The 17,537-nt window shown below is 42.4% G+C and overlaps 3 protein-coding genes across 21 annotated transcripts in view; all 3 read left to right on the top strand.

The window, feature by feature from the left end:
* The window catches only part of LOC138623788 (sickle tail protein homolog), a 108,120-nt gene extending 98,775 nt beyond the window's left edge, over positions 1-9,345 (top strand). For 8 of the 16 annotated variants that reach the window (XM_069703488.1, XM_069703481.1, XM_069703484.1 and 5 more), the window contains 9 exons: positions 411-885; positions 1,150-1,348; positions 1,462-1,751; positions 1,843-1,998; positions 2,311-2,433; positions 4,083-4,163; positions 4,257-5,909; positions 6,436-6,567; positions 7,645-9,345. In XM_069703488.1, coding sequence (XP_069559589.1) covers positions 411-885; positions 1,150-1,348; positions 1,462-1,751; positions 1,843-1,998; positions 2,311-2,433; positions 4,083-4,163; positions 4,257-5,909; positions 6,436-6,567; positions 7,645-8,184 — 3,649 coding nt within the window. In that variant the 3' untranslated portion in view covers positions 8,185-9,345. The remainder of the gene's footprint in view (positions 1-410; positions 886-1,149; positions 1,349-1,461; positions 1,752-1,842; positions 1,999-2,310; positions 2,434-4,082; positions 4,164-4,256; positions 5,910-6,435; positions 6,568-7,644) is intronic. The other 8 variants (XM_069703496.1, XM_069703497.1, XM_069703486.1 and 5 more) reach the window with 7 other exon arrangements.
* Positions 9,346-9,905: 560 nt separating this feature from the next.
* On the top strand, positions 9,906-11,481 carry LOC138623790 (uracil nucleotide/cysteinyl leukotriene receptor). Its single transcript, XM_069703498.1, has 2 exons — positions 9,906-9,911; positions 10,503-11,481. The coding sequence occupies exon 2, from the start codon at positions 10,525-10,527 to the stop codon at positions 11,449-11,451; it is 927 nt and encodes a 308-aa protein (XP_069559599.1). The 5' UTR covers positions 9,906-9,911; positions 10,503-10,524; the 3' UTR covers positions 11,452-11,481.
* A 1,381-nt stretch (positions 11,482-12,862) lies between these two features.
* nphp3 (nephronophthisis 3) overlaps positions 12,863-17,537 on the top strand; it is a 31,769-nt gene continuing 27,094 nt past the window's right edge. Inside the window, exons 1-14 of one of the 4 annotated variants that reach the window (XM_069703502.1) lie at positions 12,863-12,902; positions 13,311-13,643; positions 13,770-13,895; positions 13,976-14,126; positions 14,320-14,472; positions 14,735-14,868; positions 15,258-15,418; positions 15,546-15,702; positions 15,902-15,976; positions 16,096-16,266; positions 16,385-16,488; positions 16,899-17,013; positions 17,116-17,259; positions 17,396-17,493. In XM_069703502.1, coding sequence (XP_069559603.1) covers positions 13,320-13,643; positions 13,770-13,895; positions 13,976-14,126; positions 14,320-14,472; positions 14,735-14,868; positions 15,258-15,418; positions 15,546-15,702; positions 15,902-15,976; positions 16,096-16,266; positions 16,385-16,488; positions 16,899-17,013; positions 17,116-17,259; positions 17,396-17,493 — 1,913 coding nt within the window. In that variant the 5' untranslated portion in view covers positions 12,863-12,902; positions 13,311-13,319. Of the gene's footprint in view, positions 12,903-13,103; positions 13,188-13,310; positions 13,644-13,769; positions 13,896-13,975; positions 14,127-14,319; positions 14,473-14,734; positions 14,869-15,257; positions 15,419-15,545; positions 15,703-15,901; positions 15,977-16,095; positions 16,267-16,384; positions 16,489-16,898; positions 17,014-17,115; positions 17,260-17,395; positions 17,494-17,537 lie in introns of those variants that run through there. The other 3 variants (XM_069703501.1, XM_069703499.1, XM_069703504.1) reach the window with 3 other exon arrangements.

Here is a 17,537-nt window from a genome sequence, read left to right on the forward strand (position 1 = left end):
ATTTGGTGGACACTGCGGTGCCTCATTTCCATTTTAATATGTCACAGATACCAAACTCACTCTCGGCTTTTCTCTCCCTCTCTCTCCATGACTGTCATCTTCTATCCGTACCGTGCCCTGGTGCCAAACCATAAGATATCGCATAATAGATTTTGATGATGGTTTAATGTCAATGATTAATTAAGTTTGTTTGTGAAATTTATTACAGGCTTCGATGTGTTTTCAGTCATAGATACTTAATTTGATTTTAAAATGGAATTCTGTGGTTCTGAGTTTGTATGTGAGGTATTGCTTTAAAAACATTGATGTAATTTATAAAAGAGCGATCTAGTGGAGTTTGCGCAAACATTTGTTTTTGCAAGTGTTTTCTAGATGTTTTGTATCACATACTGTTTCCCTCCTCTCTGCAGATGTGCCACTGAGTTTTCTCAGAAAGGACTTGATCCTTCCACTAATGTCTCCGTGGATAACAGCCCTGCAGCAGAAGCCTCTGCAGAAGCTCCCCCAGCATCAACATCGGCCCCACTAGAGCCCCAGAGCTCCACCATCAAATCCGAAGTGATGCCTTCCTCCCCAGTGGTCATCCATCATGTCCAGAGCTCCCCGGTCCACATGCAGCAGTCTCAGCAGTCTGCAGCCTTGACAGCTCAACCCAGTCCCCCACTCACCCCCAGCCCAACTCACACCTCCAGCCCCAACCTAAGCAAGGGTCAAGGACGGGAATCCCCCAAAGGGGCTGTCTCGGATCCACCGAGTCCTGCCCGCCATAAGAAGACTCATGGGAACCCGGTGAATAATGGCAATGGTACTGCCAAGCAGGATCTTGTCATAGAGGAGCTCCAGAACAATCAAGACAAGAGCAAAAGCAGAGCTTTGTCCATTGAGGTATGGTTAGATTCCTTATTGTCATGCGGTCTTGATTTATTCTAATCCAGGTCAAGTAAAGATATTCAAATTCCCTCATTAGCATCCTGTAAATGTCATAGGATTTCACTCTTTCCTCTGAATTACATTATTTCACTTATTTAGACTCATTTACTTAATTTGTTTGTTGTTTAAGACATAACAGTCCCCAGTTTAGTTTCCTCAGAGTCTGTCTGTGAAGTTTTTTCTAACTTTCCGTGTTCTTCTCTGCTCTTCTCTTTGTAGGCAGCAGAGAAGGAGTGGGAAGAGAAGAGGCAGAACATGGGTCATTATGATGGAAGAGAGTTTGAAAAGATCCTTCAAGAGGCCCAGGCCAACATGATGAAGGGAATACCAAGTCTTGAGGTGGAAGAGAACCCAGCACTGCCTGCAGCTGCCATTGTGGAAGAAGAAGACATCCATAACCCTGTCGAGTCAGCATCAGGTACAAATCAAACACAAATGTAACTTAGAAATGGACTCATTTTATATTTCCTTCTTTATCAACACACCTTAATGTTGTTTTCTAATTGATTTAATTGATCTGTGTGACATAAGAGCCCCAGCCAGAGCCTCAGTCTGACAAACCAGCCAAGAAAGGGCCTGAGAGACTCCCCAAGCCTCTGATGGAGAAACCTGCCAAGCCAGCACTGGAGAGACCCTCCAAAACTGCCATCAAGTCAGCAGCCACTGACGGTTTGACCAAACATGGGTCTGAAAAGTCAAGCAAGTCCCCACCACCACCACCTCCTCCAAGGAAAACCTACCCTAGCTCCAGCTCAGGTATGACCACGACGCGCTCTGGCGAGGTGGTCTACACCAGCAGAAAGGAGTCCGTCTCGGCTCAGGTCAGTGCAGTGGGAGCTTGCTGAGAGTTGACAAGATCAATGCCATTCTCATGTCTGTGTGTTATAATTTCCTTCACATAAATTGTCACAGGAGGATGAAGAGGAGGCTCCACCTCCTTCTCCCCAACCCAAGCCCACTAAGGTTGCACCAGAGACCAAGCCGAAGCCAGCCACCCCTCCCCCTGTCACTGCTTCAGTTACCAGAGAGGAGGAGGATGAAGGGGACAAGATCATGGCAGAGCTCCAGGTTAGATGCATATGTACACGCAAGCACTCACACACATTCCCTCGAGCAAGTGTGGAAATGCAATCAATGGATCTGATGTCTGCTGGTTGTTATTGATTTCTGCATTGTGGGAGTGGGTTGCCTTTCATTTCCTTTTGTGGTGGTTGGATCCCTCAGAGGGGGCAAAGGATGGGCACTCACAGCTGCCAAAGTAGTCACCTCCTTGGCGCCTTACTACATTTATCCCGTGTGGGGTTTTACAGTCGTGGAAGTAGTGGAGATACTCAAACTCCTTGTCCCCATGTCACCTCCTCACTTTTCTCCACTCTTCAGGTTTTCCAGAAGTGCACAATTAAGGATGTAGGGCTGAAAAATTTGGTAGAGCCCCCCACTCGAATTGAGCCGCAAATCAGAGAACTAAGACCGGGGGCTCTACTGCCCCTCAAAGAGAGAAAGGTAAAATATATGTCGCCGCGCAGCTGCCCAGCTAACTGCCTGCCTCTGCCAACTGTGTGATACAATCACTGGCTGTGTCTTAACACTTCTACAACTTCTGCCCTTGCTTTGGCTCGAGAGAAACTTGTAGCAGCTGCCACCCAAAAGCTCCTTTCCTTGCTGCCTCGTTTTCCTTCACTCTTTTGATTCTGCTGGACATCACAGCTTGGATATTTTCCCAGGATTAAGTCTGCATAAAATCAAGCCTCTGAAAAGATGCTGTGTCTTCTGTATGCCTGGTCCAGACAGAGGTGTGTTTTACAACGGATTTAACTAGCACTTGTCTTTTCCTCCAAATCAATAAAGACCTCGGCACTGTATCTTACAGGCAATTAAATCGTCTTGTGTCTTTCTTTAATGACATTTCTTCATACAAAATCCATAGAACAAGTATTTTTTAAATGATTGACAATTGAGAAAAACAATTAATTTTGTAGACACAACCTATTTTTGCAGACTTGGTTCACGAGAGGTCAGTGTGGCCACTTTGCATGCTCCTCCCTCACTTTCCTGAAGAATTACTTTTCTGTTTCTCTTTGTCTTTGCACAATTTCAACCAAATTTGCTTTTCCCAGCTTTACAACTGCGTAACCAGCACAACCCTTAAATACACACGTTCAATATGATTTGTGGAATAAAAAAGGATAGATAACAAAACATTTTACTGGTTCAAAGCTACATTTTTAAAGGTCCCATATTTTACACTTTTCTGGTGCTTTATTTGCATTCTTGATATCCAAAGGAAGATATTTTTGTGTAATTATTAACCAAAAACTATCTCAGTATGGTTTTACTTCTCTCTTAAGCTTCTCTCTGGAGCTGTACCGGGAACAACCTGTTTTGCATCCGTGTCTTTAGGGAGCATTGACACGTGACTCTCTTCTAATTGGCTTGACTTTTTTAGAAGTGATGTACAGTAAAGTCAACCTCAGGTTTTTTTTTAGTATTATAGCTTGTCAGTTCTGCAAACGGAGTGACCACTTTTTCCACGTGAAAGGTTGAACAGTGGCATCACTGCTGAGGGCAGACGTATGAGCATTTGTTTGCGACATCACAAATTTGCAGAAGTTCAAATGGCGCCATTTCTGCATACAGGCTATGTGCCTTTCTCAGTCTACTGAGTGTTTTGACACTTTCAGAGTATTAATACAGCACCAATGCCTGCTTTATAATTGATCCAATATGAGACCTTTAAAACATGTGACAAATTAGAGGTATACTATAAGGGTAAGCTTGTAATTGCTGTAAATAATACAAAATTAAAGATTGCATGTTAGATAAGGTTTCTGAAATTGTCCCAATTTATTTCACTGAAATAAAAGTACTGTCAAAGCATGAACAGTTTATACTGTACGAACAAGATAAGAAGAGAAAATATAAATTGAATATTAGATAAGTGTAATATGTAATGTAATACAGCATAAAACTGGATTAAGTCTGAGCACAACATAGTGCAAATATTTTGCTGATGCTTTGTAGAAGTTTATAAGCCAATCTGGTTTTGACACTGGATGCTTCTGCAAACATATAACATACGACTTCAAAGTTAATCCATTGCAACCTGGCAAACCAGTTGCACAGTAATATTATTCCCTCACACACTGTCCTAGCAGAGCTCAGAGCCCAGTCGAGAGGATAACGATCCAGACACAGATGAAAACGGGAATACTACTGTACGACAGAGCCCAGGGGTACGTGTGACTTTTCTTTTCTTTTCTTACTACTGGACATTTTATAGTTTTAAAGTTTTGAAATAATAACATTTTGAAATTTCACACTCATAGGTCATATATTATGTGACTGGCCAGATTCCCAAAGACCATCCAGCCCATTCAGGAATGGAAGACACCCCCGAACACAGGGAGCCCACACAGCCTCCAACTCAGGTGTCAAATGTCAATGCTAATGACAATTCTCCAAGCCAGCAACAGCAGCAACAGCAGCAGCAGCAGCCGCCTCTGTCTCCACCACCCAAATCACCTCCTCCTGTAACACCTCCACCGATATCACCTAAACCTGTGGGACTTAACGGATTCAAACTGCCAAGGAAGCAAGTGAAACGCTCTGAATCGTTAAAGACAAGTGCAGAAATGCAGAAGGGGAAAATCCTCAACAAAAAGAACTCTGAAAAGAAAAATAAAACCATCCAGGAGAATGTTTCTTCTAATAATAATGTAATACCTGAGCTGGTGGAGACTCCCATAAACAGTGCTGTAAAGGAGGCCCCTAAACCTTTTGTTGCTCCACCCAAGACTTCGAGTGAGGACAGTGATCCACCTAAAGGGAATTTTGAGGACGGTGATGAGGGGGCTAGTCTTAGTCCTGACATACCAGCAGAAGAGCCACCTCCACCCCCAGATAACATTGCATTTATGATCACCAACACCAAGGTTCAGGCCCTGTCTTGTGGCGAGTACCAAGAACTGGTCAATGCCAAGAAAGGAAGTGTCCAAACTGTAACTGTAGGCAGTGCAACAAACCGTGGGAACACCACAGTCGATTCCACTGCGCCACAGGACAATGGCTTCAACAAAAAGCCGGTCATCATCATCTTTGACGAGCCGATGGATATCCGTTCAGCTTACAAGCGCTTGTCCACCATCTTTGAATGTGAGGAGGAAATGGACAGGATGCTTGCCCAAGAGTGCATTGAGGAGGAGAGTGAGGAGTCTGACACAGAGAGGAGTGGTGGGCTGCCGGTGAAAGCAGGAGGGGTCGAGATGGTTGATGGCAAAAAGGACAGCTGCTCACAGGGCACTGCCGATCAAGCCAGCCGATCATCCTCATCTTCATCTTTAGTATCTGAACTGACGGACAGCGGAGGTAACTTAGAGTCAAATGGAGATGCCAAGCAGGATGGTAAGAAGAAGTTCAAGTTTAAGTTCCCGAAGAAACAGCTAGCAGCACTGACCCAGGCGATTCGCACAGGCACCAAGTCCGGCAAGAAAACTCTACAGGTGGTTGTGTATGAAGACGAGGAAGAATCTGATGGTACTATCAGGCAGCACAAAGAAGCAAAGAGATTTGAGATTTCCCGCTCAAAATCCTTAGCAGACACCCCCCAAAAGAAGAGGCAGAACTCTGACACCCTCTGCAGGACAGATGAGATTCGGAAGAACACCTACAAGACGCTGGACAGCCTGGAGCAGACCATCAAGCAACTGGAGACCACTATAAGTGAGATGGGACCACGCTCTCCTGACGAGACGGTCGGCATGGAGGAGGCTAAAGCAGGAAATGGGAAAAGCTCAGAAGGAGGGGGGCTGAAGAGGTCTTCTTCTCTCCCTACCTCCAGAGGGCCTGGTCCTAAGGTACCCAGCAAAAATTCCTTCAAGAAGACTAAACCTCAGCTCCTCCCTCGCCCTGTAGTCATTCCTTCCACCAACACCACCAATACCACCACCACTGTCCCCAGTGTCCCCAGCACCGTACAACAGGTCTCTCTCTAGCTATTGTTGCTCCTGGAGGCTTTGGGTCCTTCTCTTTCAGTTTCCAACCTACCTTCACTCCAACCTTAACCACTGAAATTACAAAAACATTAATCCACTCCACAGGTGCTTGAAATGTTGGAAATGTCCCCAGTGGTTTTCTGCCTCTATGAAATCGTGGGGACATGATTGGGGTGGCATTTTTGTTGGGTTCCTGCCTACCATCTTTCTCCTTTAGCTCACTGCTAAAACTCTGAGGTTTTCAGCAAGTGGCACACTCATCATCAAAGACACTGTCATGATGATCTAATTATTTCCTTATTCTTGACTGCATGTATTGTGTACAATATATCGACGTTAAGGTTTATGGTCCCACTGGGTGCACGATCTTTCACTGGTGGTGATTGTTGAGGTGTTAATGAAAAGGTTTTGTGTACTTGTGCCTTGATTTTTCATACTTCCTATGTGGTGTGTGTTTTTTTTTCTATCTTTTTTTTTATTTCTTGTTTTGTTTTTCATTTGGATCCCCTTGCAGAACACCAGTGTCGCTTCCCCTACTAGTCGGATGCCCGTCCCTTTATCTACGAAGTCCAGGCAGTCACCGGGTACAACTGACAAAGCAGGAAAACAACAAAAACTGCAGGACGCTCAGAGGCAGTTCCGACAGGTAGTTTTACTGTAGGGTCTTACCAGAGACTAGAGGAAAAAACGTTTAGGTAATCGAAAGCATGAGGCATAAAACGTGTAAAAAAAAAAAAAAGACTACCAAAGCTGTGAGATTTCCCGTGTTTTGAAAAAAGATAAAGCCACCATGGTGGCGACTGTGGATCTGTCCATTTTTCTCTCGAGTCTGCTCTGACACGAAGGCATGTTTGACTCTTGACTGTTACCCCATAACATCACTGTACTGTATGCTTCTGCATGTTCACACTGCTCATGGTTTTCACTGTGTTGGTGGCTAAACAAAAAATGAAAAAAAAAAAATGAAAAAAAAAAACAAGGAAAAGTGGAATCCTATCCCGTCATCATCTGAGTTGTCATCACATCTCCAGTTTCCATCACAGCTGAGTTCCTAAACAGTGTTGCCAAATCCCCAGATGCTTATGGCTATGGTTCAAAAACAAACTTAACTGACTATTTGGCTATGCTCCTCCCTTCTCACAATGAACCTATGCTCACACCCAACATCACTGCTCAGCTTACTTAACTACAAAGTTATGTATTTCTTTTCCGTCAAAGACCTCGGCATAACCCACTCATCTTGCACCATCCGTTTCAGTGGAACACTGGCCCACACTTCCCCTGTCTGCTGTCACTCTTCAAACTCCTAACCCTGTTTTCCAATTCTCTCCAGCCCTGTTATGCATCTTTGCCTTCTGAATTTTCTCCCACAGCCCTCACCAGAACTAACAATCCCCTCTAACACACCGGGACTCTGTAGAGATGCCCGTCCTGTCTGCCATCACACTTGTCTCACCTTTGCAGTGTTCTGTTTCTTGATAACAAGTCTCTCAGTTCAATATGTCTCACCTTCCGTGTAACCTAGTAAAAGCAGAGCTTCTGTTAATCTTGTTTTTGGTGTCTTTTAGTTGTGTCTTAGTAATATTAATGTTTGCCCAGTCATAGTGTGTATCTGTGTGAATAACGTCTAGATTTATATAACATCGCCTTGCCTTTTATATGTGTTATTTTACCAGTTTTCTTTTTTGACGACCAGTATCTGTTTTGGCATCTCTGTTTGCAGGCTAACGGAAGTGCTAAAAGAGTGGGAGGGGATCATAAAACAACTTCCCCCACTATTCCCATCTCTAAAATCCCTGCTTTTTATCCTAGCTCTACTAAAAGCAGCTCCCAGTCTGCGCAAAACTCAGATGCTACTAATCCCATTAACCCTTCTTCCTCCTCTTCCTCCTCCTCTGTGACAAAATCCTCCATCCTGTCCTCTCACACCCCTCGCTCCGGTTCCCTCCCCTCCTCCCATATCCCCTCCCTGTCTAACGGATCCCTCAAACTCCCCACACCCTCACAGCACACAGGTAAAGCTCTCTCATTCTCCTCGCAGACTCAGAATGGTCGAGTGCACTCCTCCTCCTCCTCTTCATTCTCCTCCTCCTCCTCCTCCTCCTCCTCCTCCCCCTCCCCTCTGTCGCCCACACCTTTGGGCCCAGGTGGAAAGAGCATCCGCACCATACACACCCCCAGCTTCACCAGCTACAGGTCCCACAACGGCAGCAACGGCAAATCCTGCATCCCAACAGCCACAGCGGCTAAGGACACTACCTAGCCCCATTATCGCCCCTCTGGCTTTACAGCAGAGCAGGTAGACCTGGTCATGTTTTATATGATATAGTTTTGGTTTATTGTTGTTGTTTTTTTCCATTTCTGTTTTTGAAAGTTTTTGTAAAAGTATTAAATGATGCACTCCCTTAATTCATCTTTTATTTGACACTGGCATTCACACACCGCTAATTTTATCTACTTTGAGTTCATTTTCAAATTTTTAATCATACTTATTTGGATTTGGATTTTCTCTTGAAGGTGTTCCAGATGTTTTGACAAAATATTTTATAATGTAACTAAAAACTGTTTAGTTTCACCACTTTGTAGTTGAAGTGGAAGGCTTTCATGGTGTTGAAAATATATTTTCTTGCTGTAGCTATGAATAGGGACTATAGAATTGATGTACAATCACAAAATACCATGTAAAAAGTGTGTTTTATTTTTGAAACAAGAGATTGAATAACCATAGTATATTTAATCTTCTATATTTCTTATGTTGCCAGACATTCAACACAGCCCTTGTAAATGCCTTTTATGAATGTCTACATAATGTATACACAGATTCTAAAGTTAAACTCATTAGCAACTTTAGTTTTCTAAGAGTATTTTCTCATTTTCCACCCATTTGAACTGCCAATTTATTTTACAGATGTACAACTGGTATCACGAGTAATACGAGTTTCCATTTTATTGTGCCTATTTGCCAAAGTTGTTGTACAATGACTCACTTCAGGCCTAACCCAATCATGAGCTTTGGAGGAAATTACATGCACTCTCTCGGTGTGGAGGCTGTAGTGTTGACCTCAGTGTTTGTACTGCTGGTCTTGGTTTGTTAAGTTAACATGTATTGTTGTCTCAATGTAATCTGTACTAAAAAACAAAGTGATAAATCTGTTCTACCACATGTACATAAAGGCTTCTACTAAGAAAATAAGTAGTTTTGTTAACATACCAAAGTTTATTTGTATGCATGCCTTTCAAATACTTTAGGAGAGTGGTGTAAAAGAAGAATTATGTTTGCACAGATAGATTTTGTAAATATTTGGTTTTCTCTCATTTTTTTTTTTTTGTAAAGCTTTAAATCATACTATAAAGGAGCAATGTGGTAAAGACAAAACTGTGTTGGAGTAGCAAAAAAAATAAAGACTTGCATGCTTGTAGTGCACTGAGCTTGAATGCTTTTATTTTGGGGTTTCCTGTTTAATTCCTCTGTCTTCTTTACGTGTGCGTGTGTGTGCGTGCGCGCGTGCGTGTGTGTGTGTGTGTGCGTGCGTGTGTGCAGAGGGGGGAGGGGAGGGGAGGTGAGGAGAGGGGACACACACAAAAGTGGATGTGTACCAGACAACTTCCAGTCAACTTCTCACTTCAATATCAACTTCCTCTTGTACTTCATTGTTTTCCACTGGTAGCAAATACATTGTAGAGTTCTGCGTTCTGTACCGTTTCAAGGTAAGAATATGATTGATTACTGACATAGAGCCACATGGGAGGAATGTATGCCCCAGATTTACTCTCATCTTATTTTTGACTAGATTATTAGATATTAAAATTGTAAAGGTTGGTGGCACTTTATATACAATGGTATGCGTCGTCATGGGCCATTCGGTACATTTTTGCGAAAAAAGCAAACGTGAATTCCCCCGTATCTTGAAATTGATTTAAAGTCAATTGTGGAATTTTTTTAATTTATTTTTTTTAATTTAATTTTAAAGCCAGTAACTGGAGTTTAGGGTAAGTATCAAGGCATTTAATTAAATTGTTATAACTTTGTGATAGCTCGAATGAATGAACTGAATGGTGGATTTTGCACTTTACATCAACTTACTGAAAGGAAAGGTCAAGTACGACTACCAGATACTGTTCGCCATAAAATAAGGGCAACACTTTTTTTGAACAAATGTATTCCCCTTCCTTCAAAAACATGTTTACATCTTCAATGTATTTTTCAGTTCAATGTTTTGTACTATGACTGTTTAAAAAATATTTTACAATGTCGAATTATGACAATTTTATAATTCTTGAAAGTAGTTTATCTATAATTTATTTTTAACTGGTGGTAGCTAATTAGAATTAAAGGTGCAAGTGTCTTTTAACAAGTTGCAGTAAAGTATGGCAAGCCCAGTTCCTCTTTCTAACAAGTGTCATTTACACATGAAAGTACATGTAATTTGGCATCCATGGGTCATATGATTGTCACATATGCTTTGCATTTTAAGTTTTGTTTTGATACAGCACGATTTTATGAGTCACTAAAAGACAATGTGACTGCAGCGCTGTCGGTCATCGTAACAGGTTATTTGTGTCTAATTTGTGCTGCACTAGGCTGATCCTCACTGCAACAACCATGAACATTTCTGAAGAGGAGACAGAGGGTTTCGATGGCACTTCTGTGGCTTTATGGAATATCATCCTCTCTGTATTTTATATCCTGGTTTTCATCATCGCTGTTCCTGGGAATGCCTTGGCTCTGTGGACCTTCTTTCACCAGAAGAGAACGTCTCCATCAAAGGTCTTCCTGACGAACCTGTCTGTAGCCGACATCTCTTATGTCCTCATTTTACCCATGCGTATAGTTTACCACCTGTCTGACGGCCATTGGCCCTTAGGACACATTTCCTGCCAAATGTCAGGCTTCCTGTTCTTCCTAAACATGTACTGCAGCCTCTACTTAATGAGTTTCATCAGCCTGGACAGATTCCTGGCTGTGGTTTTACCTATAAAATCACAATCAATAAGGAAGCCTATGTATGCTAAGGTAGCTGTTGGCATACTTTGGGTGACAGTTATTGTATCTATGAGTCCTACACTTTTCTCTAAAAATAACCTGACCAACTCAACTTGCATCTGCAACAAGCTCTACTTGGAAAAGACATCTCCCACGGCTTTGGTTTCCACTATTGTGGCATTTGCTCTTCCCCTCACCACCATCATGGTTTCCTACATACTGATTCTACTGAAACTGAGGACAGTCAAAGAACAGAAAGGACGAACAATGAAAGATAAAGCTATGAAAATGATCGTACTTATTGTGATGAACTTTCTCTTTGCATTTGTGCCCTACCATGTGTGCAGGGTAATCTATATTAAAAGTGACAGCTATGGCCATATTGCTGCAGCAAGCCATGAGTCACTGGGCAGAGTCAATCAGATCACATCTGCACTGACCTGTGTTAGTGGTGTACTCGATCCTGTGATGTATTTCTTCTTGAACCGTGCATACAGGGACACATTTCTTCAGCTGTTCTGTAAAAATAGGGAACAAAACCAGTAAGCAGCAAATATTATATAGACAATAAAGATTTTCGAACAAAATGTCATCTCTTCGTATCATTTCAAAGAGGTAATAGACATTAAAGAATTCTGCCATTGTAATAAATAATCAAATAAACGGCAAAGAAAACAATATATACTTATTTATCATGAAACCTAAACATTACAGCTACCCAACATTTTAACTTTTGCTTCAGAGTACTTTAGATGTTCCTTTTGAAGCAGTAATGTAATTTTCTATTTTTTAGCCAAGTGAGCACTCGACTGCTACCGATAAATGCCACAATTTCCTCTTAATTGGAACAAGTTCACAACAATAAAACAGACCTATGTTTTAGGTTAATACAATTGATTAGGCTACATTAAATACTATATTTTTGTACATTTCATGAATTAATATATATGAAATATCTTGCATTTGAGTGATGGAAGAAGTATTCAGATTCTTTCCCTATAAGTAAAAGGACGTAGAGCAAGTAAAAGTTCTACATGAGAAATCCTACCTAAATAAGAGTTCATCAAGTATTAGAATTAAAATGTAGTTAAAGTAAGGCTTTGGTCCCTCTGACTGAAAACATCATTTGATTATTAATACAGAAACATCAGTGTGTCAGCAGCATGTTTAAGCTGCTGGAGGTGGAGCTAGTTTGAGCTACTTTATAAACCCTTTTTCTTTTTATAGAGGGACAGCAGATAAATCTGAGGTGTCATCCGATGACTACTAAGGAAAGAAGAAAAAAAAACTAAGTTTGGATACGCAAATCTGTTTTCAGTTTTTGAACATCTTTGAATATGGGTGAGATGTTGAATCATTTGAATTTTTATTTTTTTGATTTTGATTTTATACACTTTATTATGTGAATGTGAACCCTGTGAGAAGGTCAGAGGGAAAACCACTAATTACTTGTTACCTTATAGACATCTGAGTTGTGACTTCGGCTACACACTGCTTGTGTAAGACGACAGAAGCCTAAAAGGTTTGAAACCACTGGTTCAATCTTGTATTTTAACAACTTGTTATAGTAACCATCATGTCAAATCTTATGAAAGCTAAGCTTCATCACTACTTGCCACCAATGTTAGATTTTAACACGTTTAGGTTAGGTTAGGTTAGGTTAGGTTAGGTTAGGTTAGGTAGTTACTTTATTAATCCCCGAGGGGAATTTTTTTCGCTACAGCAGCATACAGAAGCAATAAGATAATAATAGAATAATAGAAAAGCAATAAAATAGCAGTAAAATAGCTGTAAAAAAAAATATAAAAATATAAAATGCACAAAATAGTGTCCGGGGCTAAGTGTTTCTATTCGATAAGTTTATTCTGTAGTTGCTTTGCAGCGGCACAATAACTATTACATAATATTGATATTAACTTAGTTTGTCCTTTGCGAGCTCCCGTATGATCGACTTGTTACCAAGGCAGCCAGGAAGAAGCTGTGAGGGGAGCGAAACCGTGAGTGACTGTATTCCTGTTTGTTTAGCCGAGCTTCTTCCTGTTTTCGCCACGACTTAGGGTTGTAGTCAGCCACCCTTCGGAAAGTAAAACATGTGCAGAAGTTGCTGTGTCCTTCTTTTAGTCGACGCCAAGTAAATGCCCGCAAGTGGTGCGTTGGAACCGCAACGCAGCTAACCGAGTACAGCGGAGGGAGGGAGGGGGGTTATCCGTGGTTAATGGTCGGATGGGGAACACGTAAAGCTGGTTAGATGGTAACTGCATGTCACGTTTCCCGTTGTCTGGGTAAATAAACACTTTTCCATAGTTGACATCGTTCGTCCTTCTCCTGTTTGTGATCGTACAGGAGCAGCAGCTATGGGCATTAAGAAAAGGGCTGAGTACTTTTGTTTTTTTTTTTCCGCTTAGGTTGCCACCATGGGCACCGCGTCCTCTTTGGTCAGCCCAGGGGAGGTGATTGAGGATGGGTATGGGGGTGAAGGCGGGGAAGCCTGCGAGATACCGGTGGAGGTCAAACCCAAAGCCCGACTCCTGCGCAGCTCCTTCCGCCGAGGCCCCCGGGTGATTGGGGCCAGTTTTAAATCCACAGGATCTGTGGATCTGGAGTATGCCGCAGAGTACGAGAGGCTTCGCAAAGAGTATGAAATCTTTCGCGTCAGCAAGAATAACGAGATCTCATCGATGCAAAAGAAGGAAGCCAAGCTGGATGAGGAGAACAAGAGGCTGAGAGCTGAGCTGCAGGTAAAAGTGAACAACCAGAACAACCGAGACTGGCTTATCCAGGCACTTAAGTTTTTTTTTTAGTTTTTAAAAAAAAATTATTATTATTTCTTATGTTGGTGGTTATCATTCTCAATGTGACAACAGGCTCTGCAGAAGACTTACCAGAAGATCCTTCGAGAAAAAGAGAGTGCTCTTGAGGCAAAGTACCAAGCTATGGAGAGAGCTGCCACCTTTGAACACGACAGGGACAAAGTAAAACGACAGTTTAAGGTAAAAACCCGAATCCTGCATGGCATTCTCTCCCTCACACGTGATTGCAGCTTGAACCCTTTTGGCTGAACGACCACCAGATTTTCCGGGAGACAAAAGAAAAGGAGATACAGGATCTCCTGCGGGCCAAGAGGGACTTGGAGGCCAAACTGCAGCAGCTGCAGGCTCAGGGCATCCAGGTCTATGACCCAAATGACTCTGACTCGGATGACAACCAAACCACTGTCACTGGTAAGGAAAGCCGCCGGATTGGGGCATTTTCTTTTCTTTTCTTTTTTTGGTTTTGTTTTATTCACTCATCGATCTGCTCTGCATACCTATTCCTTGTTCAGGAACGTGTTGTTGTGTTAGCGTACTACACGTGGAGGGTCTTGTTTTATATTATGAAAAACATCGTACCACGTTATTATTCCTACGTCTTTAGCTGCAGGGACACAGTGCGAGTACTGGACTGGTGGCGTGCTGGGAAGTGAGCCCTCTATGGGCAGCATGATGCAGTTGCAACAGACCTTCAGAGGACCAGAGTTCGCACACAGCTTGATCGACGTGGAGGGACCCTTCGCCAACGTGAGCAGAGGTAAGTGGACTTTAACAGTAAAGTCTGTAGAACGAAGGGAGGCGCCATGGTATGGTTTGTAGACCAGGCAGAAGAAGTCAGACATGCTTGCCTCATGGCTACATCCTAGAAATTGACCTCTGAATAAGCTACTCGTTATACCTTATGATTAGGTGTGTCTTTATGTTTGTATATGTGTAGTTTTAAAGTATTTGTTCATTTAGCTGTTAATATCTTTTGCTTTCCGTGTCCATTTTTTCCCACGTGTGTCTGTGTTTGTTAGATGACTGGGATGCTGCGGTGGCTAGTCTGCTTCAGGTTTCCCCTCACGTGCCCCAGGCCTTATGGAGCAACACAGTGCGCTGCTACCTAATCTTTACCCAGGAGACCAAAGCTGAGCTGGATGTTTTTATTAAGGTTGGTTAGATGGGCACTGCAAGTCAGCAAAAACTGTAAATAGTCTGATTTCTAGGGATATTATGACACTAATGTGATTTTCACCTTTGTGGGGCAGTTTCCTGATCATGACATAAAGTAACACAGGGATGAGGCGTCTATCTAGAATAGTTAAACATGTGTTGAAAAGTGACTTTTTAAAACTAAATGACCAATGTTTGCGTGATTGTTGTTTTCACTGAAACAGACTAAATGACCAATGTGTCTCCGTTGGAAAAACAGAATTAGGTTGAAGTTAAGTCAGCACGTACTTAAGGAAGAAAGGAAAGTAGTTTGGTTCACTCAGACTGACAATTTTGTCAAGAAGTACCGTTAATCCTTGTCTGCGAATGTTGATGTTTTAATTGCAGAAACACTCGTCTGGGTTACGGCGAATGTGTGAAGGTCTGGGCCATTTCTACCTGAACGTCTGCTTCCCAGAAGAAAATGCTGCCTCGTACGCTGTAGAGCGCAGACAGGAGATCGAAAGGAGTTCTGTGTGTGTGCTTCTACTCAAATCCACTGTCACTAGGTAGAGTGACTTCTGTACCTCACTAGGTTAATGCCACGTAATGAAAATTCAACATTCAACATCCCATCTATTTGTGAAGCGAATGACTGTTGCTGCTGTGATATTCGTGCTAAATGCATTTATGTAGCTCTGTGGTGGAGGATTGTGAGGAGGCCTTTGTGAACAATCCAGATGGCCATCCACTGGTGCTGTACCTTAGGACTGAAGAAGACCACAATTTGACTGGACCCATCAGGCAACTGCTGGAGCAGGTCAATGCAGCAGACAAGGCTGCTAAAGTCAAGGTGTGTGCGGTGAAACGGATCTCGATCTTTTTCAAACGCGGTGAAAGTGCATTCCATCAATCAGTATATGAGTAATATATGTGTGTTTTTTGATAAATAGCTTTCTGTTTTGCCCTTCTCTAAACTGTATTGTCTTGTATTTTTCCAGTTGCTAGCTGCCACACTGTGCTTGTGCTGACATTTTGTGAACATTACCCAGGTGGTAGATCATGGTGGCTCTGCAGAGGAGGGCGCTGAACTGATTTATGCTCAACTAGAGAAAGTCATCAAACAGGTACAGACGGTCTCCGAACAACAATAGTCTTTTCATGAACTCATGAGGCTCTAAGTGTTGTGTGGACAGTAATTTATTTCAACACCGCCTGACCCCTGACCGCTATCCTCGTCATCTAGGAGTTGCTGGGTCTTGAAGGAGCAGAGGTTGACTCTAAGGACTCTGGGATCGATGAGGGGCGTGAGGAAGACTCGGGAGATGTGCTGTGGGACCTGCACGATGAGCAGGAACAGATTGAGTCCTATCAACAGGCTTGTAACAGCACCACCTCACAATTAGGCTTCCAGAAGGTAGAGCAGATATTCTTATCTAGAAGTGATCTATTCAAGTCTTTCATCTTGTCTTCAGCCCAATATTTCTCTTTCATTTATTTTACTAAGTCTGTGATGTATGTGATGCTCTTGTCAGTATATAGATCGTTTGAATGACATGATAGCTGCTCCCCCTCCCACACCGCCTCTGCTGGTATCCGGTGGTCCAGGCTCAGGAAAGTCTCTCTTGCTCTCCAAATGGTAAGAATCTTCAGTTCAGCGTTATATGTCCCATAACTTGTAGACCGCTCTTCACTGAAACTATTGGATGATCACTGTCATTTAAAACCTTTCGTTGAATGTTGGCTGAGTGAATTTCCTCAGTTACTTTTAAGCCTGCTCTGACCATTTTCACTTGTCTTTTCTAAGTTTGCTAGCTCTATTCCATAATGGCACTGGCACAAAGTAAACATAACATCATGTTTATGTTTTAGTATCTTCCCAAGAACCTCAGATCCAGTCTGTTATATTTGCAATCCTTGGAAAAAAAGTGATCCTATGTTTATATTGTGCTGTCCGTAAATACTCTGTAAGAGGAGTGTCCTCATGGAACATTTTGGACATTTTGGATGGTTTGTCCACTTTTCTACTTGTTCTTTAATTCTCTTTAGGGTCGAGCTGCAACAGAAGCAATCTCCCAACACCTTGTTCCTTTATCATTTTGTTGGCCGCCCACTTTCCACAAGCTCGGAGCCAGTTCTCATTATCAAACGCCTCACAATCAAAGTAAGGGATCTCTATCGTTAGCTTTCCAAAGACTTACTTCCAGTGAGGACACCTTTTCTTGCTGATCAACTGAGTGTTTTCTGTCTTTTTATTGTCCCATAGCTGCTGCAGCATTTCTGGTCCATTTCTGGCTTGTCTATGGAGCCCAGCAAGATCTTGGAGGAGTTTCCCCGCTGGCTTGAAAGACTATCGGCACGCCATCAAGGAAACATCATCATCATCATTGACTCTATTGATCAAATACAGGTTCTATCCTCTGTCAAATTAGATACGACATGTTCTGTCTCAGTTGTGTTTGGAATAACTCTCCCAGCTGTACAGTTTTTCTCTACTATTCCAGAATAATTCTTGTAACTCTACAGTTTGTGTCCTTTTGTTCCAGCAAGCAGAAAGACACATGAAGTGGCTGATCGATCCTCTCCCTGTCAATGTCAGAGTGGTGGTGTCTGTCAATGTAGAGACGTGTCCTCAAGCTTGGAGGTGATACACACTGCTTGAATTCCAAATATCTGTCAATTTGCTGT

This window comes from Brachyistius frenatus, unplaced genomic scaffold, assembly GCF_029030835.1.
Source record: "Brachyistius frenatus isolate BFR_SWC_R1_liver_20210118 unplaced genomic scaffold, ASM2903083v1 Contig_47, whole genome shotgun sequence".
NCBI lineage: Eukaryota > Metazoa > Chordata > Actinopteri > Embiotocidae > Brachyistius > Brachyistius frenatus.